This window comes from Stegodyphus dumicola, chromosome 7, assembly GCF_044657685.1.
Source record: "Stegodyphus dumicola isolate Sdum_Otavi_A_Nest chromosome 7, ASM4465768v1".
Taxonomy (NCBI): domain Eukaryota; kingdom Metazoa; phylum Arthropoda; class Arachnida; order Araneae; family Eresidae; genus Stegodyphus; species Stegodyphus dumicola.
The window spans coordinates 67,843,841-67,871,788 of record NC_140774.1 but is presented as its reverse complement, the minus strand read 5'-3'; the positions used below and the strand labels follow the sequence as shown (position 1 = coordinate 67,871,788).

The 27,948-nt window shown below is 32.4% G+C and overlaps 1 protein-coding gene across 3 annotated transcripts in view; it reads left to right on the top strand.

Annotated features, from left to right (window-relative positions):
• Positions 1-27,948, top strand: part of Nf1 (neurofibromin 1) — a 400,961-nt gene that overhangs the window by 51,493 nt on the left and 321,520 nt on the right. For all 3 annotated transcript variants that reach the window (XM_085820392.1, XM_085820391.1, XM_085820393.1), the window contains exons 4-6: positions 2,289-2,357; positions 2,460-2,578; positions 6,409-6,515. In XM_085820392.1, coding sequence (XP_085676518.1) covers positions 2,289-2,357; positions 2,460-2,578; positions 6,409-6,515 — 295 coding nt within the window. The remainder of the gene's footprint in view (positions 1-2,288; positions 2,358-2,459; positions 2,579-6,408; positions 6,516-27,948) is intronic.

Sequence of the window (27,948 nt, the reverse complement as noted above, 5' to 3'; positions counted from 1 at the left end):
GCAAAGAACCCCAAAATATTTTCTTCTATCAATTAAAAATAAACAAGTTAGTATCTCTGCGGATAGGTTAAAACCAGCTTATGTGTTACAACCTAATGAACTTTTGTCTCCAACTTCAAAAAGTGATCATACATCTGTGCCAAGTAAGCAAACATCAGTGCCAAGTCAGCAACTAGAACAACCTAAAAAATTTACACGATGTGGAAGACAAGTAAAACTTCCAGTTCGTTTCAATGATGTTATTGACTCTTCTTGAACTTATAACTCTTTCATATTAATTTAAAACTTAATTATGTTTTTCTTTGTGTACATAATTTCAATATATATATTTGTATCAGTGTTATTTGTATAGATATTTGTATCTTCTCTCCCACCATGTTTTCAGAGTAACGTAACTTTGTTACTGGTAGGGGAGTGATGTAGGCAACAATTATTATTGGTCATAATAACTACAACTACTTCTACTAGATAATAACTACTACTTTCACTTCACCTAGAGTTTCAGTTTAGTTTCTAAGTGTTGTCATGCTTGAAATCAGTAGGGAGTTAGTGAGGGCTAAAAGAATAATAAAGATGTTATATATGGAAAAAAATTGATTCTTGCTTTTGATTTTTGCTATTTAAATTATTATAAAAAGAACTTAGCAAGCAACCACATACATTCGATTTCTGCGCTTTCACAAAAATCCTTCAAACTTTCAACACGCACAGTCACAGTATTGCAAAAAATTATTCCTATGTATAACATAATAGGTATATATATATATATATATATATATATATATATATATATATATATATATATATATACATAGGAATAAATTTTTGCAATAATATTTTCCAAGATACACTGGAAGTAAGTCAGATGCTGTTTGAATAATACTGTGTAGAATATGTGCTGCACAACCTACTCCAATAATTTTTTTGTTCAAATGTTCGTTAAGTTTCGTAAAAACGTTATTGAGGCCTCTTCTAGCTTTTCCACCAAAATTTGTGTTAGTGTTATCCTCATAATAGGCAATAAGTTTATTGTTCAAATTACTCTTTTATAAAATATAACTTATTGAATCAAAAATTATTTATGAAGTTTCACCCAGCAATGAAACAAAATCTAATATTCCAATTTTAATTCCTGTTTCTGCATCAAAAAGTGTAACAATTGTGGGAAATAATTTTAAATCTTTGTGCTTGAAACCATCATAATATATGGATATAAATGTGCATTTATCTAATTCTTTCAGTAATTGTGAAAACGAATATAGTGAAAAACATTACAAATAATTGCTTCAACTTTTGTCCTTGCACATGCAAAATTTTTGTCATACAATGTTTTGATCATTTGCGATGTACAGTCACTTGATCTGAAACTTTGATTGTCGTTTATGGTGTGGAAAGCAAATAGCCCTTCAGCTAAGGCTAGCTGTTCCTCCATTAACAATACATATTCCTTGACGAGACGTAAAGAAAATGATAGGACACCACCGAGTAAATCTAACTCGTTACGTTGCCTAATTTAGTTTACTGTGCAACAATTTTATGTGTTTTTTAATTATGTATTTTTTATTTCTTTATATTTGCTATAATAATTAATAAATAATAGGTAATATATTTTTACAGTACATTTAAAATAAAAAATGCAGATATTTTCTAAAAAGTGGGACATTTTTAAAAATTGGCGGGACACTGGACAGTCCTCCAAAAAGCGGGACAGTCCCGCCAAAATCGGGACGTGTGGTCATCTTAATTAAGAGTAAATATAATGTAATACAGAGGTAACTTGACAATTTTATATTTGATACTATATGATTGTTGGCTTGTAAAAAATACTAAATATAACAGCAAAACGTTTTCTAAAGGTATATCCAGTTACATTTTTTGGCAGCTATTAATTAAAAGAAAAAATAAATAGTATGACTTCTGTTTTACATTCTGTAAAATGATATACAAAATGCAAATTATAAATGCATATGTGCTTTATATATAATGTAATACAGAGGTAACTTGACAATTTTATATTTGATACTATATGATTGTTGGCTTGTAAAAAATACTAAATATAACAGCAAAACGTTTTCTAAAGGTATATCCAGTTACATTTTTTGGCAGCTATTAATTAAAAGAAAAAATAAATAGTATGACTTCTGTTTTACATTCTGTAAAATGATATACAAAATGCAAATTATAAATGCATATGTGCTTTGTAAAACTTATAGCAAAATATATTAGTGACATCTTACATTAATTTAGTTATAAATTACATTAATTCAGTTATGAAATTTTTTCTGCAGCAACCAAAAGAGACATCCAGGTATGATGAAGCTATGAATGTAAAATCATTATTGCGGGAGTTATGCCAGGTAGTGTTTTTCTATTCCTTTTTTAATTGCTGGTTAATTTTTTTTTTTTTTTTCTGGTTATCATACATTATTTGAATTTTATTTTTATGTACTTATTTTTAGTTTATTGATGTTCCAAGTGAGAATCATATGGTAGTTCAACTCAAAAATCTAGCTTCAAAAGTTCTGTTCTCTTTAAGTTTAAATAACTTCAATGCTGTTTTCAGTAGAATTTCAGCAAGGTAAGAGTAAAGTATTTTCTTTATTTACCTTATATGTTTTGTTACCTTACATGTTTTGTTACCTTACATGTTTTCTTATTTTGATTTAAAAAATCTGTTATGTACTACAAATATATTAATATTAAATATATTAGTTTATACTGCAGCATCAACTTGGATTTATTATAAAAAATTATTTGTTAAGAATGTTATTAAATTTATAAAAGAAGATCATTTTATAGCACACATCATGGTATGCACTGCTGGCCCTTAAAATTGCAACACCAGGAAGGAATGATCTGACGAATGTCAAAATCATATGAAAGAAAGAAAGAAGTTGGGATATGCAAATGATTAGTGTTTCAGCGTATTTAGATGACATGAGCGGTCGAAACGACATCTGAAGCATTGCATAAAAAGAAAAGTTGTGTAGTGGATTTTTCACTCAGAAAGTGCTTTGTAGGGTTAAGTTTGCTCAGAATATCATTTTATGACTCGAATAAGAAGAGGAAATACTTATCAGCAAGTTTCGAAATTCAAAGGAGACAGGATCGATGCCTATCGAAAGTGTAGATTATTGTTTTCTGATTTCGCCAATCGCAGTGGTTGACATCCAACCACTGTCATGCGAATATGGAATCAATGAATTGCTGAGGGTCATACTGAATGGTATGCAGGATCTCAATGCCCTCCCAAGACTAACGTTCGGAAGGACAAGCATATTGTGAGGTCAACCTGCAAAACTGTATGACCACATCATGGACCATGAGTCAGGAAATGGGCATGTTTTCAGCATGTCTAGTATCACCTCGTAAGGTGTGTCGACGTTTGCAGCAGTGTGCACTATCAGCAGGGTGACCATTACTTTGGCTTCCCTTAACAATGCAGCATAGAGAGAGACGGCAACTGTAGTACGCCAAACGACAAAGCTTGGTACAGGAGTTGCACTATGTCACTTTTTCAAACGAGTCTTGGTTCTACATGCAGTATTCTGATGGCCATATAAGTGTCTGGAGTGTCTAAGGAAATCGCACGCCACCTGCTTGCAATCGATATCGGCATAGGGGCCCTGCACCTGGTGTGATGGTTTGGGCAGCCATTGGGTACACAAGATGCACATATCTAGTTTGGATCAATGGTAATTTGAATGCAGATGGGCACATTTTTGAGATCTTACATCCAGTGTGGACAAGAAGTGAAAAATAGACACTAAATGCAGAACATTCAAAGATCAATGAAACTTTCAATATTTCGTGATTCAGTTCAGTAATAAGTTGCTGTGTTTGATTTGAAACCATGGCTGTTCTCAAAGAATATAACATTAAATGTCATCATGAAACGAAACATTTTTCAAAATTATTCAAAATATACAGGAAGTTTGTGGACTGAAAATCTTGAAGCTTTCCAGTGTGGATTGCTATCACAGCTATGTTTGTTTACAAAAGTCAATACTAAAGAAGAGGCTGCCACTTGTACCAGCTTTTGTGTGGCTCTTGAAATTGCAAAACATGGAAAATCATTCACCGATGGAGAAACGATCAAAGAATGTGTGATTTCAGTAACTGAAGAAATGTGCCCCGAAAAGGTAAATTTATTCAAAACTGTCAGTTTGTCAGCAAACACTGTGGCTCAGAAGATAGATATTGATAGTATTCCACGGTGTGACTACTGGGAAGGATATTTTGAAGGGAGTTGAAAATGCCATACCAAAAAGAACCCTCCATGGAAAAACTTGAAATCTATTACAACTGATGGAGGCAGAAATGTGTGATTAAAAAATACAGGTGTGGTTGCCCTTGTACATAATGGCTCTTGTAAATAAAGCTGTAGAAAATGATGGTAGTTCAAAACCATTAGTCGTGCATTGTATTATTCATTAACAGTCCTTATGTGTGAAATTTTTGGATGTGTCGGAAGTTCTAAAACCAGTCTTGCATTGTATTATTCATTCCTTAGTCATCTTGCATTGTATTATTCATCAACAGTCCTTATGCATGAAATTTTTGGATGTGTCTGAAGTTCTAAAACCAGTCATATTAGTTGTTAATTTCATTAAATCCATCAGGCTGAGTCACCGACAATTCCGTGATTTTAGAGATATTGGAGAAAATGACTTACCATATTTTACTGTCGTGCGCCGGCATAGTTGCAGAAAAGTCCTCCAGTGCTTTTTTGAACTTCGAGTAGTGATGAAAAATTTTTGGAATGAAAAGCATCGCCCTTTTACTGAATTACAAAATAGTGAATGGCTGTTTAAGTTAGCATTCTATGTTGATTTGACAAAACATATGAATGAACTGAATTTGAGACCATAAGGAAAAAACCAGCTTCTTCCTGATTTATAACTAATATCAAATTGTTCCAGCAGAAAATAAAATTTTTTCAATCACAATTACATAAAAAATATTTCACAGATTTAAAAGCATGCAAAATATTCAGGCACACTACTAAGACTGAATTTACTGTAAAGATAAATTGTGATATTTGTTTCTCAGACTTTGATGTCATTGTGAATGAAATTAAGATTTTTCAAAATCCTTTTGATACTGACATTGAAACCCTAGCCTGGAACTTCAAATGGAAATTATTGATTTAAAGTGCATTGATAATTAAGAACAAATATCAAAACTCATCTTTGTTGGAATTTTATAAGAGTCTTCCTCTCGTACAATTTCATAATTTGCATAAATTTGCTCGTGAGCTCTTTTCTGTTTTTGGTACTACTTTACTTGTGTGAGAAAACTTTCTCCGAACTACAAACTGTTGTCAGTGGAAAATTAGAATTACTTAAATCTCATTAGTATTTTTTACAAGTGGACACTTGTCGTTAAACTTTACTTAGCAAGTAAATAAAACCGAGTTATTATTCTGTGTTATTTTATCTAACTTATCAAAGCAACAATAAGCCATTAGCTGCCATGCATCAGATTGATGGCACTGGCGGGCCGTAGTTTGGAGTCCCCTGGTCTAGAGAAAGGGTCTCAGCTGCTTACTATAGTTTCTACATTTAGGGGACATTCCTCAGTAACATTTGGGATTTAACACACAGTTCTCAGTTAATCTTTCCTTTAGCAAACCTAGTGGACATCTTCTAAATACTTTGCAATTCTTTTAAGTATTGAACTGTTCATGCATAAAAGGCATGCTGAGTGATCATCTGAAGAATAAGTCACATAGGAGACAAATATTATGAAATAAGATGAGAAGAGCTTTCAGTAATATGTTTCTTACTCATTTCCTTCAGCGGCTTTCTGATTTCGTCTTGTTTGGCAAATGAAAGGTACAGGCCATTTAATAGACTGATGGCTCCCTTTGTTGTGTTGTTGTAATAGACTTATGTGAGCAGTGTCACTAGATAAAGTTCAAAAGACATCTTTTCATCAAATACATTTCTGTGCTAGGTGACTTGCAGTTAGTGTGCATCATCCAATAAGCAACCATAAAATCACCAAATTTACTAAAATATAGAAAAATAAGTGCATTATAATAAAAATATAGAAAAAATGTAAACAGCTACAAATGTTTACAAAAAATTAACAATATTACAAATGTGAAAACATTTAAGATTTTTTTACCAGTTATTAAATAATGGAATGATTGCTATAAAGAATATTGGTTTTAAGAGAATTGTAAACATTATGAAATCCTGCTGTGTTATTAAAACTGGGCTATTTTTATGCGTATTTATCTTTCCAGAATCTTGAAATTCAACAGATATTTTAATTTGATGTGAAAATATATTTTTCTGTGTGTTTATGACTGCTTGCATGCATTGAAACCATGCACATTTGCAGAGTTTAAATGCATTTGAAAGCTATTTATATTTTTCTTTTCTCTCTCTCTCTTTTTAGGATGCAAGAATTATCCAATAGCAATGAAGAAAATCCGGACTTCATTGACATTGAACTTATTCAGCATATAAATTGGGATGTTAATCGTTTGATTAAATTATTAAATGGTATTTTATGTTTTTTCTGTCTAAGAAATAATTTAATCTTTAGTGATATGTTAAGAGTTTCATACAGAATATCTGGTTAATTATCCATCAAAAGTTTCATAGAAAAATGTTTTAAATTATAAAATTTTATAAGCAATTGAGTTTTAAAATTGACTCAAGGGGGAAAAAAGGGGGAAGGGACAGCTCCATTTCTCCTATTCTTCTAGGCTGATTGCCAAAATTCAGCTTCTGTTTTTTGTGTCTTGAAAGCACAACTTAAGATATATGTTAGATTTATATATAGCATTATTCTAATATACAGGGTGTTTCAGCAAATCGATTACAAACTTTCAGGAAAGATAAAAAGGTAAAAGGCATCTATATGATGGAAAATCACATAGTGGTGCATGGTCGGAAATGCTTTCCTGGCGCAGTAGGGACAGCTCAAAACACAAGAAACAAAGAGCACAAACAGGGAGTAAAAATATGTTTATTATGCTTAATACAGCAGAAACCAAGAAATAAGAACAAAAACAGACAATAATCATCATCAAAGAAGGTGTTTGACATTATAACCCCGGCTCGTGATGCAGGCCTGACATCTCTGGTGTTAGGGAGATCTAATATTCTTGGAAAACATCAGGCATGTCACAGACTTCCATAGCAGCTGCCGTAATGCATATAACAAATTCTTCAGCACTGTTAACGGGGATTTTGTACACCAGTGTCTTGACACCTCCCCCAAGAGGAAATAGTCAATGCAAATGAGGTTTGGCAGTCTTGCTGGCCAATGCACCAAACAATTTCTGCCGATCCAGTATTGAGGATACATTGCTTGCAAGTGGAAAATCACATCAAGGCTGTAATGTAAGGGGATCCCCTCATGCTGAAACCATAATAAACATATTTTCTCAGCCTGATCTTGTGTTTTGTGTCTTCACTACTGTTTCAGAAAAGCATTTCTGACTATGCAGTGCTATATGATTTTCCATTGTCTAGGTGTATTCTAACTCTCCTGAAAGTTTGTAACTGATTTGCTGTACGTATTTTGACACAAAATTGGTTTCTGAAATGCAACTTCCCCCCTATATTTCAATTCTGTGTATCAGATTATGCCAAAGTTCAAAATTTTGTAAAAATTGCACCAGTATTTTTTTTAAATTAGCAATTAACATTTTAATCATGCAGTGTTAATTAAATTGCCCATATATTGACCGTCAAATTAAACTTACTTAATTTCTTTCATAGTTTGAAATTTTGATTAAACTGATACCTTTTTTCTGATTTATTTTAAAACTGGTACTTTTTCGTTTTGCCAGCGCAGGCGGTAAAGTCTCCAATGATGGTACAACTGTTGCCAAATGGGATATCCTCGCTGGTAACCTTTTACGCTTCATTTTCACAACAAGTCGCAGCCATTTCTTATCAGATTGATTGTTTCTTTCAATACTGGCATACAACTAATTACACAGAATTTTTTACCAGATAGTTCAGTTTTCTGCCATAAGGCCATTCGCGGTAATTAAGTCAATTAGGATGAATTCACACCGTTCACCCTAGGGCGAAAATATAGAAAAGGCAAAGTCAAGGGTTAAATTGATCAAATCTAATGAGAATGCAATAGCTAAGTAAAGCACTGCAGTTTTACATAACTTCTGACTGAGTAAGCTAATTGTGCGAATTGAAATAATTCTTGCATTTAACCTTGTATTTCAAATTAAGATTTAATTCGAAACGTAGATGAGATCACTTGGGGTCAACAGCGTAGTTTACGTGAGATGAGATCACTTGGGGATCACTGATATGAACTGGCAAATTATAATGTTGAACCATGAAAGCATAGTAAACTCTTAAATTAATGTCTTTTTACAAATTTATTTTCTTTACTCATTGGCTTTTTACAAAATTTTAAATGATATTAAAATGCTTATTTAGAACTAACATTTGTTAACAGTTTTTATGCATATACTACTGTATGCTGTTGCCAATAAAGTCTGCTTGACGAGATTTGCGAGGGTGAAACAGAAAAGTACCTTAAAAATTTGTATTTTTAAATAATATTTATAACTTTTTATAAAAAAATTTTTAATACGTGTAACATTTTTATCATCATAGTAGATGTATTTCTGAGCAAACTTGCAAATAATTAGAGCTTTTTTATTCAAAATTTCCGAAAATATATGTGAGTGAATCAGTGTATTGGTGCGTTTTGAAATCTGGCATATTTGTTATAAGCAATAATAATGGCAAAACTTGTTTATGTCTTTTTTTCCCCAATTTTAATTGAATTGCAGCAGTTATTTTGAATCTTAGATATCCAAATAAATTTTTATAGAGAACTAATCATATGGAATTATTCACTCTATTTTATTAATGATGTATAATATTTATTAATACTATGCTTTTATTGGTTGCTTACCTATTTAGTCCTGAAAAATAACTGAAAAATTTATTTTTTTACAACTTTAGTAAATTTAAACTACTACTGCTAAATACAATCCAATCAATAAATAATCCACTTAAAAGTTCACATCCAAACAGTTGTAAGTCAGCTATGTTCTGAAATCCATGGAAATCACAATGCTATATCATGTTGTCAATGCTGAGCAAGTGAATAAACGTAAATTAATAATGAGAGGCAAGAAAATAAACATATTCCTGCCTTATCAGCTTCAGTCTTGATACAAAGGCAGAAGTGAAAGTTTGGTTATAGGTTTTTGAAACCTATCGTAGTTTTGACTGTTGCTTTGTGAACCAATCCCTCTTTGCCAGGATGAACTTCAATGACTGGCCCTATAGGACAAGTTAAAGGTGAAGATCTATCTTCAATAACAAGAACAACAATGCTGACACTTTTTTTTTTTTGCATGTTCAGAATGAGAATGAGAAGGGGAAAGCTTAACATAAGATTAGAAGTTTGCTAAGTGAATTGCTCTTGGCAGAAAGTAAAAAAAGTACACCAAACTGTATTTTGGAATTAATCGTTATATTTCTCACCACATTTTAAAAATTTTGGTTTTTAGGCAGAATTTGAGTTGTAGAATGAAAATATGAGGGGTGGGGACATCATTTTCACAAAAAGGTCAATTTTGTGTCAAAATACATAAGTTAGAAAGAACACTTTTTGTAAATCTAATATATATCCTAAGCTATGCTTTCGAGATATGAAAACACATTTGAAACACAAGCTGAATTTTGTTAATCGGTTGTGTAGAACAGGAAATATGTAATTGTCCTCCCTTCTTTTTTTGAGTCAATGTACAGTAAACTGTAGCCGAATATGAGGACTATATCATTAATACATTACAAGCACTACAAAGTTGCGTTTTGCAAAATTAACTTTCTATGCAAAAAGAGTATTAGGTGTAGTTCAAATTAAATTAACATGTAATTCAAATTAAATAATTAATAATAAAATAATACATTAGAAATTGTTGGATTTGTGCATTAGCACTGAAGGCGAAGCGTTTCCTCAAGCACAGTTTTCATTAAAGAATCATAAGTCAAAAAGATTAACTACAAAATCTTTATTTAATAAAATAGGATAATTTTGCTTAACTTAAGCATAACAAAAAGTAATAATCTTCACAGACATTAAAACACTGAATTATCGAAAAGGAGATAACTTACATAGAATCATCATCAGTCCTAAATATCATCAGGCTTACCTATTTTAGGCAATAAGAAAAAGAAACAGCAACATACTTTAACACCGTACCTGAAAAGAGAAAGTACTACTGGATTAGACCTTTGGCCAGGTACAAGTAGCTAGGGTGAAAATCAAATATACTGCATTGCACACAAACTTTACTTTTTCTCGCCAATATATATCTTGGTGCATGTTCGTTTTGTATGCCTTTCGAGTTTCATTATGCAAAATACCTAAATTTATGCTAACATTGACCCTGTTTTGCTAATGAAACTCATACCAATTGTAATTCATTCCTGCAAAACTGAAATTTAGCTTTAGGAATTGGTTTAGTCATAATATCAGCAACCATTTGCTCTGTTGAAAGATAAGCAAGTTTTACTATTGCTTTGTTATTCAAGTCGCGTATATGATGAACTTTTGTATCAATATGTTTTGTGCACGAACTGAATTTTTCAGATTCTACAAGTCTTATAGTAGACTGATTATCTTCAAATACCTTTATCGGTAGATTTTGGGGTAGATTGAAATCTTCTGTTAATTTTAATAGCCATAATAGTTCTTGCAAAGCTTGCGATAGTGCAACATATTCAGCTTCTGCTGAGGATAAAGAAACACAAGTTTGTTTTCTTGAAAACCACGAAATACAGTTTTTTCCTAATAAAATAACACTTCCTGATGTAGATTTTCTATCTTCAATATCTTGTCCCCAATGAGCATCTGAATAAACTGTAATATTAGGTTCTTCACTCGACGAAATTTCTAAGGATAGATTCTTTGTCATATTTAAGTATCTAATGATTCTTTTAACAGCATTCCAGTCCTTTTGACGTGGATTATTACACCTTCTGCTGAGTATGTGAGTTGAAGCTGTGATATCTGGTCTTGTGATAGACGATATATACAAGAGACTTCCAATAGCTTGGCGAAATTTATCATTTGAAGTTAGGAGATTTTCTTCCTTGCTTAGGTTATAATAGTTTGTTTCCATTGGTGTGCTAGTGGGTTTCGCTTCTTCAAGTTGAAATTGCTTGACAACTTGATTTATTTTATTTTTCTGTGATAAGAGATAACTTCCATCTTGCTTGCGATTTATTTCCATGCCTAAGAAATATTTAGCTTCACCAAGATGCGTTATTTGGTAACGTTTCTTTAAATCATTAATTGCTTGAAGAATTAGTCCTTCTTCTGTAGAACTTATTAGGATGTCATCAACATACACTATTAAATTAATTCTTTTATCACGAACCACTTTTGTGAAAAGACACGGATCTGCTTTGCTTTGACTGAACCCAAGATTCTTCAATGTATTTTCAATTTCTGCATTCCAGCACCTAGCTGCTTGTTTGAGACCATAAATCAACTTCTGTAATTTACAAACTTCATGTCTTTCTTCCGGAACCACGAATCCTTCTGGTTGTTCCATATATATTTCTTCATTTAAGTTGCCATACAAAAAACCTGTTTTAACATCTAGTTGATGTACCTTGGCATTATTATACGCTGCCCATGCTAAGAAAACTCTTATCATAGTGTGTTTCACTACTGGTGAAAACGTTTCATCATAATCACTGCCGTATTTTTGAGTAAATCCTTTGGCTACTAAGCATGCTTTGTATTTTATATTTTTTACCAGTTTCATCATATTTTGTCTTAAACACCCATTTGCTGCCTACTGCATGCTTTCCTAGTGGTAATTCTGTAAGTTTATAGGTTTCATTTTCTTTTAGAGAATGTATTTCTTCTTGCATAGCCTTGATCCAAGCTTCTTGTTCACGTTTTGGTAAGTTTAGAATTTCTTCAAGGCTTTCTGAATCTTTATTTTTAGGTAAGATTGATTCTTCGTCTTCTGCTTTATAAGAGAATCTTTCCGGTGGGACCCCTTTGGTTGATCTGCTAGAAACCCTTCTTTCTACATTTTCTTCACGTTTAATTAACTCTTCAAAACTTTCTGAATTTTCTGTAAAATCATCGCCCAGAGATGTTTCTTCATTATTTTCTTCATCTTCTTGCGAGTTATTGAAGTGAATTAATTCTAAATCTTCAGCATTATTTTCTGCATGTTTGTCAGATAAAGACGCGTTTTCTGAAAATTTAACATTTCTACTTACTATTATTTTCCTTCCACCTACATAAATCCTGTATCCCTTACTTCGTAAATCGTATCCTACGAATATTCTTTCTTCAGCTCTGTTGTCGAATTTACGCCGTTTTTGTTTTTTCACGTAGTAAAATGCTTTACAGCCAAATACTCGTGACTTAAGTTTGGTTTCCTACCATTCCACAATTCATATGGTGTTCTATCTGTGGCTTTAGTTGGTAACCTATTTTGAAGATATGCGGCAGTAGCTGCTGCTTCAGCCCAGAATCCTTTCGGTAATTTAGAGTTTATTAGCATAGCTTTTGTCATTTCTATTAAAGAGCAATTTTTCCTTTCTGCGACGCCGTTCTGTGCTGGACAATAAGGAACCGAAGTTTCATGAAAAATACCAATTTTCTTTAAATAATTTTCAGTAATTTTGTTACGGTATTCTGTACCGTTGTCGGATCTGAGAACCTTTATTTTCTTTCTAAATTTATTTGTTGTCGATGCAACATACTGTTTAAGTTTGTCGAATACTTCATCTTTTGAAGTAATAAAATAAATTTGAGTATAACGCGAATAGTCATCAATGAAAGTTACGAAATATCTAACACTAAATCCAGTGGATTTTTAGATCTAAAACTAGTTTTGAGATAAGGTTTTTTCGGTTAGTTTCGCTTTTACACAAGTAGAACATTCCACACTATGAGTGCATTTGCCAAGTTTAATGCCGTCTGCCAAATCATTTTTCTTAAGTGTTTTTATGGCATCTATATTTCTGTGGCGTAATCTTTGATGCCATTTTAGTATACAGTTCGTATTAGAACATGAAACATCATTAGCTAAGTATGCTTTCTCGTCAATTGAGTTTACGGTCAATTTATATAAACCTTGCTGAGCGTTGCCGTCGGCTACGAGTATATTGTTATGCTTTATGTAACACTTATTACTATCAAATGTAACAATGCAACCTTTATTCGTAACAGATTGAACAGAAAGTAAATTACTATCTAAACCTGGTACATACAATACATTTTCTAATTTTATTTGTGTAACCTGACCCTTTAAGTTTCGAACTTTAAAATAGCCTTCACCAATACCATAAGAATTTAATTTAGTACCATTGGCTACAGTTACTATTTGTTTATTAGAGTCATTTAACTGATGGAAAAAAATTCTTATCACTCGTCATATGAGTTGAGGCTCCCGAGTCAATAACCCATTCTTGTGTTTGCGTGTTTTCATGTTTATTTTCCACTTTTAGAACTTGATTAAACTGAATCTGCGAATTTTCAGTTTCAATACTTTTAAGATACTTATTTTCTTTAAGTTTTGTTATGTTTTGTACACTTTGCGTATTTGCTATTTGGCATGCATTACTTTTATAATTTTGAGAATAATTTCTTACTTTACTGTTATTTACATCTGTTTTCGGGGAAGTTCTAGCGTTACGTTTTAAATGAAAACAGTCATTTATCGTATGGTTATTTCTCTTACAATAAGTACAATATCGTGATTTATTTTCGGTTTTACTTTTTAAAGCAACTGAATCGTATTTTTTAACTTTCTTAGTTTCCACACGTCTACAATACTCATCTATAAGTTTGTTTTTAACATATTCTAGCGACAATTCAGCTTCCGATTTACTTTCTATTGCAGTTATTAAGGAGTTGTATGAATTTGGTAAAGAACATAATAATACTGCTATTAAGTTATTTTCTTTAATTTCTTCACCTATACTACGCAGCTTTTCAGCCAATTCTAGTACTCCTTTGATATGTTCCTGCATTTTAGAACTTTCATTATATCTAATGGAATATAGTTTTCTAAGAAGAAATAACTTATTTGTTAAATTTACACGTTCATGGACACATTTTAACTTCTGCCAAACTTCTTTTGCAGATTTACTATGCAAAACATGGATAAATTGCGAATCCGAAATGTTTAGACATATTAAAGCTTTAGCTTTACAATCATTCTTTAACCAAATATCAGTAACAGTTTCCGGTTTTTCTTCGAATACAACATCATCTAAACCTTCTTTTATTAGAATTTGTTCTATTTTAAATTTCCACACTGAATAATTTTCATCTGTTAACTTTTCTATACAAATTGATTCTTTTAGAATAGACATTATTATTTGTTACAGTTATTCTTATAAACTTTGTAACTAGTTTTTTTTTTTTCAACAAAGAGTTTTAACACTTTATGCCCCTGGATTCTTACAACATTACAAAATTTCAATTTATCAGTCTCATAATCTTTTGTTGGTTGTGCATTAGCACTGAAGGCATAATGAGTACGTTTCCTCAAGCACAGAATTAAAGAATCATAAGTCAAAAATTTTAACTACGAAATCTTTATTTAATAAAATAGGAGAATTCTGCTTAACTTAAGCATAACAATAAAGTAATAATCTTCACAGATATTAAAATTGAAGTATTCAAAAGAATGACTTACATAGAATCATCATCAGTACTAAATATCATCAGGCTTACCTATATTAGGCAATAAGAAAAATAAACAGGAACATACTTTGCCATCGTACCTGAAAGAGAAGAAAGTACTACTGGATTAGACCTTTGGCCAGGTACAAGTAGCTAGGGTGAAAATCGAATATACTGCATTGTACAAACTTTACTTTTTCTCGCCAATATATATCTTGGCGCATGTTCGTTTCGTATGCCTTTTGAGTTTCATTATGCAAAATACCTAAATTTTTGCTAACATTCATCTTTCCTGCTTCCAAATAAATACCTAATGTCTCTACAAATTTTACAAAATATGAAACAGACGGTACTTACGTATTATTGCAACCAGATCAAAATTCGCATAAATTGTTTTCGAGTTTCATTATGCAAAATACCTAAATTTATGCTAACAGAAATAAATGTAATAAATAATTCAAATTAAATAACATAAATGCATGTAGTTCCCATTTGGCAACGAACTCATATTAAGTAATGCAAATCAAATCAAAACACAAATTGTAGCTTACTGCATAGTGTAACCAATTTGATACATGCTGTTTACGTATACGGTTTTGAAAGTTTCGGTGTGGTGGCACCACTAATGGTGTAATGGTCATTATTTTGAGTTGATGTGTAAGGTGTGGACATAATAATTTGTGTTAATGAATTTCTGGTTTTGTGTTTGTTGTTATTTTGATGTATTCAGCAATTGTGCATTGTTAAGTGTTAAAATTGTTGAACAAGTTTATAACGTATGTCTTTGGGTGCTGAATTTACATCCAGGGTTTGTACGGTTCTTAAGAGTCCTTAAAAGTCCTTAGATTTTTTGGAATCGATTTTTGGTCCTTAAGTCCTTAATTTTGGCCAAAATCAGCAGAAGGTCCTTAATTTAAATCATCTGAAATTTCTGTCTGTTTATACGACTGCCGTTTTGAGTGTGAATTAGCATTATGGAGGACTATTTTTGGCGATTCACTGACATATATGTTATTTTTCGTATGGGTTCATGAGTTATAATTTGTTTCTATTTCTAATATAAATGATGGGATACTCAAGTTTCTAAGCAAGAAGTGAAACGAGCATTTCGAAATTCATTTTTTCCAATAGAGAGCTATTAAACAACTTTTTGCTTTGGGGATGTTAATTCTTTTATTAAACAGTTCTCAGTTTGGCGACTTATCACTGTTTTGATGATTTTAAGATCAGTTTCTATAGGAAATTTTTAATTCCGAGATCTGGAAACTTTTTGACGATTTTTTTTTAAAACATTGTAACACTAATAAATTTCATTAAAGTAATGGTAATACGTTGAAATTATATTTAAAAAATAACATTAAAATAAAACATTTTGATATTTTGCTGTCATATTATAAAGTTTCATTTTGGCAACTTATACAATATTTTGAATCTGAAAAATAAACAAGGTATAATACTATAAAGCACAATTTATGAAACAGCTGTTATCAAAAGCAAAATTAGCTATGTAATTAATTAAAAGTGTTTTCCTTTTTAATTTTTTCATAGTAAGAGTTTTCAGTTTTCTCTATAAAATTAATTTTACACTTTTTCCCTCCTTTTTTGTTTCCAAAATATTTCTGGCTTTTTGTTGTTACAGAATTGGTAGGGATAATTTTTCTTTAGGATTTTAGACATTGCAGTTTGGAAAGTTTAGAAGGATTTGAAAGCAAGATTTATAGATCCATGATTCTAGAACATTCGAGAACTATGTGACAAAATGAAAAATGTCTCCATAGTATCAACACATAATGGAGTATTTTACAGAAAGTTTGCAATGAATTTCTTACTTTTTGGAGAATGTCTGGAAGAACAATGGAAACATAATACAGTAAAAGTCCAGAAATCCGCAAAGCTTGGGACCAGAGGTTGTGCAGATTTTAGGATTTTGTGGATTTCAGGACAGAAAAGATAAATCATAATATTCAGACTAAAAATGCAAAATAAATTTTCTCTTAGGAGCGGTCCTGAAATTGGTACCCTATCACTCCACCGCTGCCAGAATCACTCGTACAAGACAGCATCAAGGTTTGCTGATTTCGCCCCATGATAAGATTTCCGGTTTCGGATTCCAGTGTTAGAATCACTGTTGCTGTAAAATTTCAACAGCTTTTTTTTTATTTTTCTATATATCATGCACAGTCCATGTCGCAATTCCATACGATTCTGCTATAAACCGAGGAGTAGCACCTGCATCTATCTTTTGCAGAATTTCCACTTTTTGCAGTACCGTCAATGCAACGTGTTTACGTTTTGCAACGTTTCAAGCAGTAAAACCACGAGTGCATTTCTTATCTGTCAATGTATTAAAAGTGCTGAAATTTAAAATATTCATAATTTGTCCACAAATTATCTAGAAAAGGGTGGGCAGCACTAAACAATCTTGTGAAATAACAAAGCTCAGAAAATACAAGAACGTGAATCGTGAACTTGAAAGAAGAGTTGAATGAATTTTCTGCTTTATTACCTTGATGCAGAATGGAGAGGAAAAAACTTTTATCATGATGTCAATAATTTGATATTTCCATTATGACTCATTATTATTCGGTAATTATGACGTCATTATTTGGTAAGTATTTTTTCTTCGATATTTCATACTCCATGTTGCGGTTTCCCGAGACTATGAACTGAATGTTTATATTTTGAGAGGCAACGCGGATTTCAGGTCGGCGGGTTTTCGGCATTTGAATGTTTATTTTGATACTAGAATCTTTGTCTTAACATATTTATCTTCCCTTAATTTCTCTACTTTTCACTAGACACAAGCATATTAAATATCAAAAATATCAAATCTTATCACGTGGGCAGGCATTAATAGAAAAGGATTTTTTTTATTAATAAAGAAATTGAAAACTTACAATTTAAAAGATTCATCTTAATGCATCATACACAGAGCTGGCACTAGGCATTTTCCCACATGATGCAATCTCTGTGGGTCCTAAATTCTGCTTCCAATCCCTGCTCTAAATTCTAAAAGTCTTGCCATTTCTAGATTTTGTTGTTCGGTGTGTTACTAAATTCTAAAAATTCTGCCACACCAGCTCTGTAACCAGCCTGTACCATATATACACTCATGTCTATAAATTAAGGATAATTCGGAGTCACGCGGAAATCAAACTCTAAAATAAATATATCACCTGTAAAATCACTACACACATCTTCAAGAATCATATGCAAATTTCAGGAAGTAACCAGATGACACCGATGGTACGTCCCAATGACGAGAGTGTAAGAGAGTGATATATAAGGAATACAGGTGAAGAAGTAAAATTGCTCGCAGACACTTTATAAGCATTTCAGTGCAATAACCGAATAGTTATGATACAAAGGACTCATTTGGATGATTTTTTACGTGGTAGAATTATCGATCGTCTGGAATGTGGGTGTACCCAACTGGAAGTGTCAGACGAACTTGGAATTGCCCAGAGTGTCATCTCCAGGCTTTGTTAACGATTCCAAGATGATGGTGAGTAGATGTTACAGCACAGGTCGCCCCAGAGTTACAACGCCAAATGAGGACCGGTATTTGGAAGTTACTGCCAAAAGAAACAGGCGGAGCACAGCCTCAGACCTGTCTTGTCAGCTCTCTTCAGCCACTGGTACGACAATTTCAAGGCAGACCGTGTATAGACGCTTAGGGCAGATTGGTCTATATGCTCGTAGACTTGTCAGATGCGTTCCACTTACTGCAACTCACTGTTGCCTGCGGTTCGCCTGGAGTAGAGAGCATGCACTGTGGACACCGCAACAGTGGGCTTGTGTGATGTTTTCCGAAGAGTCTAGGTTTAGCTTGCAGTCTGATTCTCGCTGGACTTTCATATGGAGAGCTCCAGGTACCCGTTACAACCAAGAAAACATCATTGAACGACACCGTTACGGTGGTGCAAGAGTGCTCGTTTGGGGTGGAATTATTCTGGGTTTGAGAACTGACCTGCATGTTCAAATCGGAACCATGACAAGCCAAATCTAACGGGACGTCATTCTGGAACAACATGTACGTTTGTTTCAGGGCGCCATGGGCGCACAATTTTTGTTTATGGATGATAACGCCCGTCCTTACCGTGCAAACATCGTAAGCGAATGCCTTCAATCAGAAGATATCACCCGTATGGACTGGCCAGCATTCTCACGGGACTTGAATCCAGTAGAGCATACGTGGGACATGCCTGGCCGATGAGTTGCAGCCCGTCAACCTCCTCCTACATGTCTACCGGAACTTCAGAGAGCATTGCTTTTTGAGTGGTGTAATATCCCCCAAGATCAGACCGACAATTTGATACTCAGCATGCCTAGGTGTTGTACGGACTGTATTGCATCGTCTGGGAGACATACAATGTATTAACAATCATACCAACCACGTAATATTGGTTTTTTGTAAATATATATATATATATATATATATATTTTTAATTTGCTCCAGGGAGAAAAAAATCGCTAATTTTCTTAATAATATCAAACATCCAGCAGAGCACATGTGGAACATGCTTGGCCGACGAGTTGCAGCCCATCAACCTCCTCCTACATGTCTACCGGAACTTCGGATAGCATTGCTTTTTGAGTGTCGTAACATCCCCCAAGATCAGATCGATAATTTTATATTCAGCATGCTTAGGCATTGTACGGACTGTATTGCATCATCTGGGAGACATACAATGTATTAAAAATCATACCAACCATGTAATATTGGTTTTTTGTAAATAGTTTTTTTTTTTTTTGTAATTTGCTCCAGGGAGAAAAAATTGCTAATTTTTTTAATAATATCAAACATATAGCATCTTTTTTTGCTCTTTACCTTTTGTTTAATAAATAAGCTTTACAAATAAGTCAAATTTGTTTTGCTTCTAACCCTTCCTTTGCCTGATTTTGCATTATCCTTAATTTATGGACATGAGTGTATTTCATATTTCTTCTGAATGTTCATATTACTAAATAAATAGTGTTTTTTAGAATAAAAGAAATCGTTAACTAAATCTAAAAATTCTAAAATGAAAAGGAAACTTGTTGAAGAAAGAAACTGAATTCATAAAGAAAATTATTCTTCAAAGATATGTGCAGTTATTATTATGTAAATTACCCAAGTTTATGATTTCAGCCTTTACTATAATTTCCCATTTCTATTTCCTCATATGATAGAGTTACTGAGCCAGATTAAATTAAAATTAAATTGTATAATCTTTGACCATTAGTCTACATTTTTAGTTTGAATTTGACTGTTCTTGTTTAATTACGTCACTGTGAGCTGTAATTGATTTTGTTAGCATCAAAACATGCCTTTATGTTTTAAGTTCTTTTTAATTAAGAGGCTTATTTAAACCTTTGTCTGATATTAGACATAGCGATAATTTGCTTCATCAAGTAAACCCTCATAGGTACATTGTGGAGAGGTTGACAAGTTAGGAGATAAAGCACACAGAAACTAGTGAGAGCACTAGTTTGCATTATTGAGACAAATCTCTAATTTTTAGAAAAGATGCTTAAAGAGAAGGAAATAAATATAAACTAGCCAAAATGTTTGGGAAGGATTCAAATTAAAATGATGAATAAATAATGAGTGTTGTTGTTACAAAACATAAATGTTTTGTAGCTTTTAATGCTTTAATTAGCTTAATATCACTTAAGAATCAATGTCATAAATTATATGTATTTTAAACTGGAAATTTTATTAGATTTTGATTTTAATAGGACTTTTTTAACAAATATTGTTAAAAAATAAAATTGAATACTGGCCATGTAAATCCATAATTACTAAGGTTATCTAACTACCTAATTTAATTATTTATAACTAACTGTGTACCCTTGAAAATGATCTCTACATATTAAAGCGAGTTATTGCCTTTCATTAATACTCTCTGTGTATTAAACAGTATTTGTGGTCAGCAGATAAAACATAAAAATGTAAAAATTCAAGTAAAACTTATTCTTTGCATCATAAGTGTTGCAGCTAGTAGAAACAGACTTGATTTGAGTCCATAAACAACTTGCTTATGTCGGTAAATTTTCAAATTATGTTGATTATCGAACCATAGAAATCGTAAAAAATCTCTATCATTTTTTCTATTTTTATTTGACATAAGGCCTTTTCGATGTCAGATGACACTCCTACGCAATAGTTTTGAAAATGATTTAATATACTTATGATAATTTCTATTAAATTTAGTCCCTTACTTAAGTAGTCATTGAGAGAGGGTGAATTTTTAGAACATGCAGATGCATTAAAAACGAGTCGTATTTTTGTAGTTTAACTAGACTCCTTTATTACAGGTCTGTGGCAAGTAATGTACTCCTTTGTCTTTTTCCCCAGTTACTACCTCAATAATTTCATTCGCTTACCAATGATTCCTAATTTTTCACTAACAGAAAGTATGTGGAATCATCTTGCAGAGTTGGAAACTATTCTTTCTACACTTTATATGGCTACAAAAAAGCTACAATCTGAAAAGTTAACAGGAGGCTTGTTTCTGCGAGAATGGAAAAATGTGATGTTTGTTCTTTCTAAAATGGGATGGCATACTGCAGCTAATTTTTAAAAACTACTGGTGCAATTTTTACAAAATTTAGCGCTTTGGCATAGTTTGAGTTCTAGAAACGAATTATGGGGAAAAATGCATGAAGATAAATTTTTAAATTTCTCAGTAAATTTCTCATCTAATTTTCCAAAGTAATATTTAGGCATAATTTGAGTCATAGAATCGAAATATGGTAAAAAAATTGGCATGACATTTCAGGAAAAGTTTGATTTTGCGTCAGAATACCTAAGTTTGAACAATGCTATATATATATGTAATATATATCCTAAATCATTTTTTTAAGATATAAAAAAACTCAAGTTAAATATCATCATTTGTCGTAGCAAAACAGGAGATATAGAAACATTGCCCATTTATTTTTGTGCAGAATATACATGATGCAATTATTATTGATGTATGCAATGAACCTGCTTAATAATTTATTTTTTAGCTGGTACCACTGAAATTAGTAGATAATTTAATCAATTTTTTTTCCAGCATTTCTCTTTCAAAAATGCCTCTATTTTTACTTCCTTGTACGAAGTAAAAAGGAAGTATTGTAATAAATTTCCAGGCATTATATTTTAATGAAAATATCCAGTTTGACCTCTATCGAATGCAATTTAACAATGTTTTTGCGGGACATCTGTATGTAAGGACAGAATAAAAGACTCTTTTCCCCCCAAAAAATTACAAAACTGATTTAAAATTAATTCTGAAGAGAATTTTTCGTGGCGTCTGTACGAACGTATGTACGCACGTGCATACGTACGTACGTATCTTGCATAACTCAAAAACGAGTAGCCTCAGAACGTTGAAATTTTGTATATATTGCTGCTATAACATATAGATATGCACATCATATTTTGGTTGCATTCGGCCGCACCAAACATATATAAATATATGTATGTATATATCCACTTTGTTAACCGGCTCAGTGATCTCAGTATCTTTACTCTTATATTCTTGTAAGTTGTGCATTTTTTGCTTTAAAATTTATTGAATTATGTTGTTCTTATCTTCCAGTTAAGGTTTTTATGCCTTTAGTAAATCTGCATGTAATATTTGTGGAGTTATCAGCAATTTAAAAGTTGTTTAAGTGCAGCTAAGCCTAGTGAATTTTGCGATGGCAAGCATGTTTGGTTACATTTTAAACTTGGCAAAATAGTAGATTTGTTACCAATCTAGAGAAATTAAGCTTCACAACAACAAAGATAATGCCTTCTTTTATTATTGCGAATTAAATCATGTTTAATCCATTCTGGGATTTAGTCGAGGAAATAAGTATTTAAGATTTACTTCGTAATTTGTAATACAGATGCTTTATGTATTTTTGCCTTGTCAATAAGTGACAGCTGAATTAATTGAATGAGAAATACTGAATTGTTTGTAAAAAAAGTGTTTCTTTTTTGTTTTGTTTGCTTAATTTCTTTTATGCATCATTTTAGATTTATTAAAGTATTTGAATTGAAGTGTGGCAATGATTAGATAATTCTTCAAATGATATAAATTTATATGCATTCTGATTTGCAATATGAACGAAATGTAATGCTATTTAGTGAACCTAGTGCCAGTGTCACTGTGGTAAAGAAATATAGTGAATTTTAAAGAGTGCATTTATTCTATTGTGACTTATGCGATTTTGACGAAGTAGATTTAATTCAATCCAATATGTTTTAATGAAATGCAAGAAAAAATGCGTATATTTTAATATTCTGTGCAAGGAAGTCATGTGGTGTACACATCAGATTTTTTTTTTACTCAAAGATAATGACATTTCTCAGAGCATCAGTCTTGAAGAATCTGCAAAGTTAATCAGTGCATGTCCACATTTGGTAAAGCTATCCAAATCACATACATTTACTAATATCCTAAACTGTTTTTTTTTCATATTATGTGCATGAGCATCTCAATGTTTGATACCAGAAAACAGTAAAAAGTATGGTTTATACTAGATACTTATTGTGATCTATGAGAAAAAAGTGATGTTAATTTTGCAACCAATATTGTTTTATATGTTTTGTAGCGGATTCCTCAATTTCATGTGCATAGCCAGTTTCCCAGAAAGGTGCAAGCAAATAACTTTAGATTCCGAAATTAAATTAGACTGGAACACACCTGCCACTGGTCGAGTAGAAAGATAGCTGAGCATCAGTAATATGGCTCAAGATTTTGATTCATTGTGGAATTGCTAGCTGCATGAGCATTTTCATGATTTTTTGAAAATACCCACGCAAGATGAATTCGAGACAGTTTCGACTAGAAAATCCTCCATAGAACCCTCCCTTCTCTTAGGCAGATAGCTGTAATCGAATAATTGCATGTTTTACCCTAACTGAATAAATGAGTAAATGAGTAATGGACCTTGGATACACAAGTAAGCAGACTGTTGAAGTTTGGAAAAGGGGAACAATGAGAGTCCTTAAACTTTTTTTTCATATTTTAACTTATATTACGATAATTTTAATTTTGTATGAGATAAATCTCTTTAGGACTTCTTCCATATTTCAATTTTTCTTTCTTGACCTAGCTTTCGATAAACATGGAACATATATGTATGTAAATGTAGTTATCCAAATGATCATTCGTCACTGTTAAACGCAATCAAATTTTTATTCAGTTCAAGGCATTCAACACCCATAGTACATGGTTCAGACAAAGAAATAAGAACAACATGTTTTGTTTGAGAAAGAAAAACGGTTGTCGCTCCTTTACAATGTCTACAAAAGAAATTTTGGCCAGATGTCATAGCAGAAATCATTTACTACCACTATTATTCCAGTTCCTTTTGCTTTCCTTTTTGTAGTTTCATTAGATAGTTTTATGTATTTTTAATGTTTTGTGATAGGAATTTTCCCATTGTTCTGTAATAAACATACTGAAAATTTTTTTTTAGATTAGACCCGGTTAACTGAAGTTTTTTTTTTTTTTTTTTTTTTTTTTTTTTTTGTGTGTGTGTGCGTTTTTGTAAACTATATTGCTTTTTACAGTCTTCCAGGAAAGTCTCTGAAAACGCTTATTGACTGAAAACATAAAAGTATTAGCATATTCATGTTTTCGGCCTTTACTTATCATATCCAAAAATTATGCCAGTGTTCTGTCTTACTTTCAAAATTTTCCAAAATATAAAAATCATGAAACACTGCCTCTTTTTGTTAAACGTTTTGTCCGTTGTTTTTAACGTAGATCATAGCTAACAGTTAAAAAGTGCTTATAAACTGTTGCTTTATATTTAGCATATAAACTGCTGCTTTATATTTATGTTAGTGGATGGAAAGTAGACACAAATGTTCGTTATTGCGTTTATTGGCCGTGAGAAGAACAAATTCGTACAATAGATATACAGGTAGTTTGGTGCTCTCAGGCGCCCTCTTGCAGAGAACAAATCAAAATTTACATAAGGCGCGAACATGCCGCCCACCTTGACATACTATTTCAACATTCAGTGGTTAAAAATTCAACAAATTTTAAAACACAATACAATATTAAAATCATTATATAATACTTAATTTATAATGCATGAATTAAAACTCAAATTCGTAATGGACATAATTTTGTAATATTTCTTTTGACCATGCCATCTGAAGTCTTAATAGTCACAACCCTAACAATAATATCAAGACCAAGATGTAACTGAGTAATTCTACCCATTTTCCATTTAGTTGGAGGTAAGTTATCCTCCTTTATGGAGACACAGATCATTAACTTGAAGATTTTTAGTTGGCAAAAGCCATTTTGGTCTTTGTTGTAATCGACACAGATATTCTTTGTGCCAACGCTTCCAAAATTGTTGAACCATTTTTTGAATATGTTGCCATCTAGTGAAATGGGAAACTTCAATGTAATTTGGTTCAGGAATGCTTGTTAATGATCTACCAATTAGAAAATGACCAGGCGTCGATGCTGATAAGTCATTTGGATCATTAGATAAACTTGTTAAAGGTCACGAGTTAAGACAAGCTTCTATTTAAGTGAGAAATGTTTCAAATTCTTCATATGTCAGTCTCGCCTCGCCAACTACTCGTTTTAAATGGTATTTTGTTGATTTTATCCCAGAGTCCACCCATATGTGGCACACCTGGAATGTTTAAATGCCATGTAATGCCATTATCAAACAAATATCTGCTAACGTTTTGGTTATAAGTTGCAGATCTAGCAAGCCTTTCAAATTCCATGAGTTTGCGTTTTGCTCCAACAAAATTGGAACCGCAATCACTACATATATCATTGCTTTTGCCTCTGCAGGAAATGAACCTCTTAAGAGCTGCAATAAAAGCATCTGTTGAAAGATCAGTCACCAATTCTAAGTGAATAGTGCTTGTCGTAAAACAAACAAATAGAGCTATATATCCCTTGAATGACCTAGAACCTCGACCCTTATTTCCTTTAATTTGAAAAGGACCTGCGTAATCCACTCCACAGCTCAAAAAAGCAGGACAAGGGGAAACGCGACTAGATGGCAAATCGCTCATCGATTGATTAGTGAAAGGTACTCTAATTTTGCAAAGCTTTATACATTTTCTAACTAAATCTCTAATAACAGCTCTACCACTTATGATCCAATATTGTTCTTGAATGCAAGATTGCATGCAAAAGTATTTCGTGGTAATGTCTAACAATGAGATGAGTTAAAATGTGCCTCTTTGGAAGCAAAATTGGATGCCTAAAGCCAAATGCAAGGTTTGCATGTCGCAAGCGACCGCCCACCCTAAGAATACCTGAATTATCTAAAAATGGATTTAAAGATAAAATTTTGCTTGTACAAGATAATGATTGATTTCTGCTTAGTGTTAATTTCATTCTTAAATTCAACATATTGCATTTATTTAATTAATACATTAGTTAATTCACTAGTTCTTAAAAATCCATTTACCTGATCTTCTGAATTTCTACAGTTATTTACAAACTTCAGACATAATACTATAACACGTTTAAGTTTGGTGACAGAAGAATATTTATAAAATAAATCATGAGCGTCTGTCAGGTGACTGGCAGCAGTTGTTGACTGTAAAGCACTTCTTTGCTCTGGCACAGAATCATTCAGTAGTGATGTGGATAATGCTGGCTGAAAGGGAAATAAATTATACAATAAATCTGGACCATGTAGCCACAATGAAGTAACCAATGAAGATGATGACACACCACCAGTTGCAAGATCAAGCAGGATTAGTATTTCCACTCACATAATGCCACTGGACAGGAGCAGATAAAGTCTGAATTTTTGCTACTCTGTTGGCGATGAAAGTCTTCCATCAGCTTGCATGAGATAGGAATATTCAAAGCTTTACAGGTGAAGTCCATCCATTTAGTCAACAGGAATACTCCACAAAGTTCCAATCGGGGAAGTGATATGATTTTTAATGGAGCAACTCTTGTCACCAACTGAACATAATTTGTCCAGTATCTAACACAGAACGATAATAAATAGCAGCAGCGTACACGTTCTCTGAGGTGTCACAAAACCCGTGCAGTTGAAACTGGTTATCTGATTCAACCAACAAGAATCGTGAAATTTTGATACTTTTAATAAATAACATCTCTTCTGTAAGTTGTTTCCATTCACATTCAGTATCTGGAGGAACCTTTTCATCCCACTGTAACTGATGTTTCCACAATCTTTGCATGATCAATTGATACCGAACCATGATCGGTGCCAACCATCCAAGAGGGTCAAAGGTCTTTGCGATTATTGAAAGTAATGTTCGTTTGGTTAAGATTTCAGGATATGATGAATTGACTTTGAATAAAAACATATCTGAAGTTGGATGCCACAGGATACCTAATGTTTTTACGGTATCATCATTGTCTATGTTTAAAGAAACATTTGATAAGCACAAATCTGGATTAATTAAATTGAAGACTTTTGCTATTAGAAGCCCATTTTCTTAGAACAAATCCTGCACGTGACAACATCTGATTCAATTCCATTTGTAATTCTGTAGCTTCAGTAACTGAACTGGCTCCGGACATCAAATCATAACGTAGACGTCCCTAAGACATGTCTTGGAAGCCAAAGGAAAATTAGTTGGTTCATTTATTGCTAACTGCTGTAAACATTTTACTGCAAGGTACGGTGCTAATGCAGTACTGTAAGCAATCCTAGTTAATCGAAAATCCTGAGTTGGTTTATAAGATGAATCGTGCCAGACTATTCCTTGAAAGTCTGCATCTTGTATAATTTGTCTGTATATTTTCTTTATGTCTGCAGTTATAGCTATTCTGTGAATTCTAAAACGAATAATTAATGTTGTCAGATCAGTCTGTAACTGTGGACCAACCATTAATTTCTCATTAAGAGAAATACCGCTAGAAGATTTTGCAGAACCATCAAATACAACTCGAAATTTATCACCATTTTTATCTGGAACTGAATAGTGCGGAAGGTAAAAACTAGAATTAGCTGGAACATCAATTTCATTTTCTGGAATCAATTCCATATGACCAAGTTGTTGATAGTCCTCCATAAATTTGTGATATTGACTGGAAAGAGATTTATTCTTAATAAATTGACGTTCAGGGCTTTGTAAACGATGTATAGCAACATCCCTTGATGACCCAAGTTTGTTGCTAGATCTACGAAATGGAAACTTAACAACAAATCTACCTGCCGAATCACGAGAAAAATTCCACTTGAAGTGATTTTCTCATTTAATTTCTTCTTCTGTGTAATGCTTTCTTTATCTCTGAAATTTCTTCCAATTTCCAAAATTTTTCAAGCTGGAACTGAACA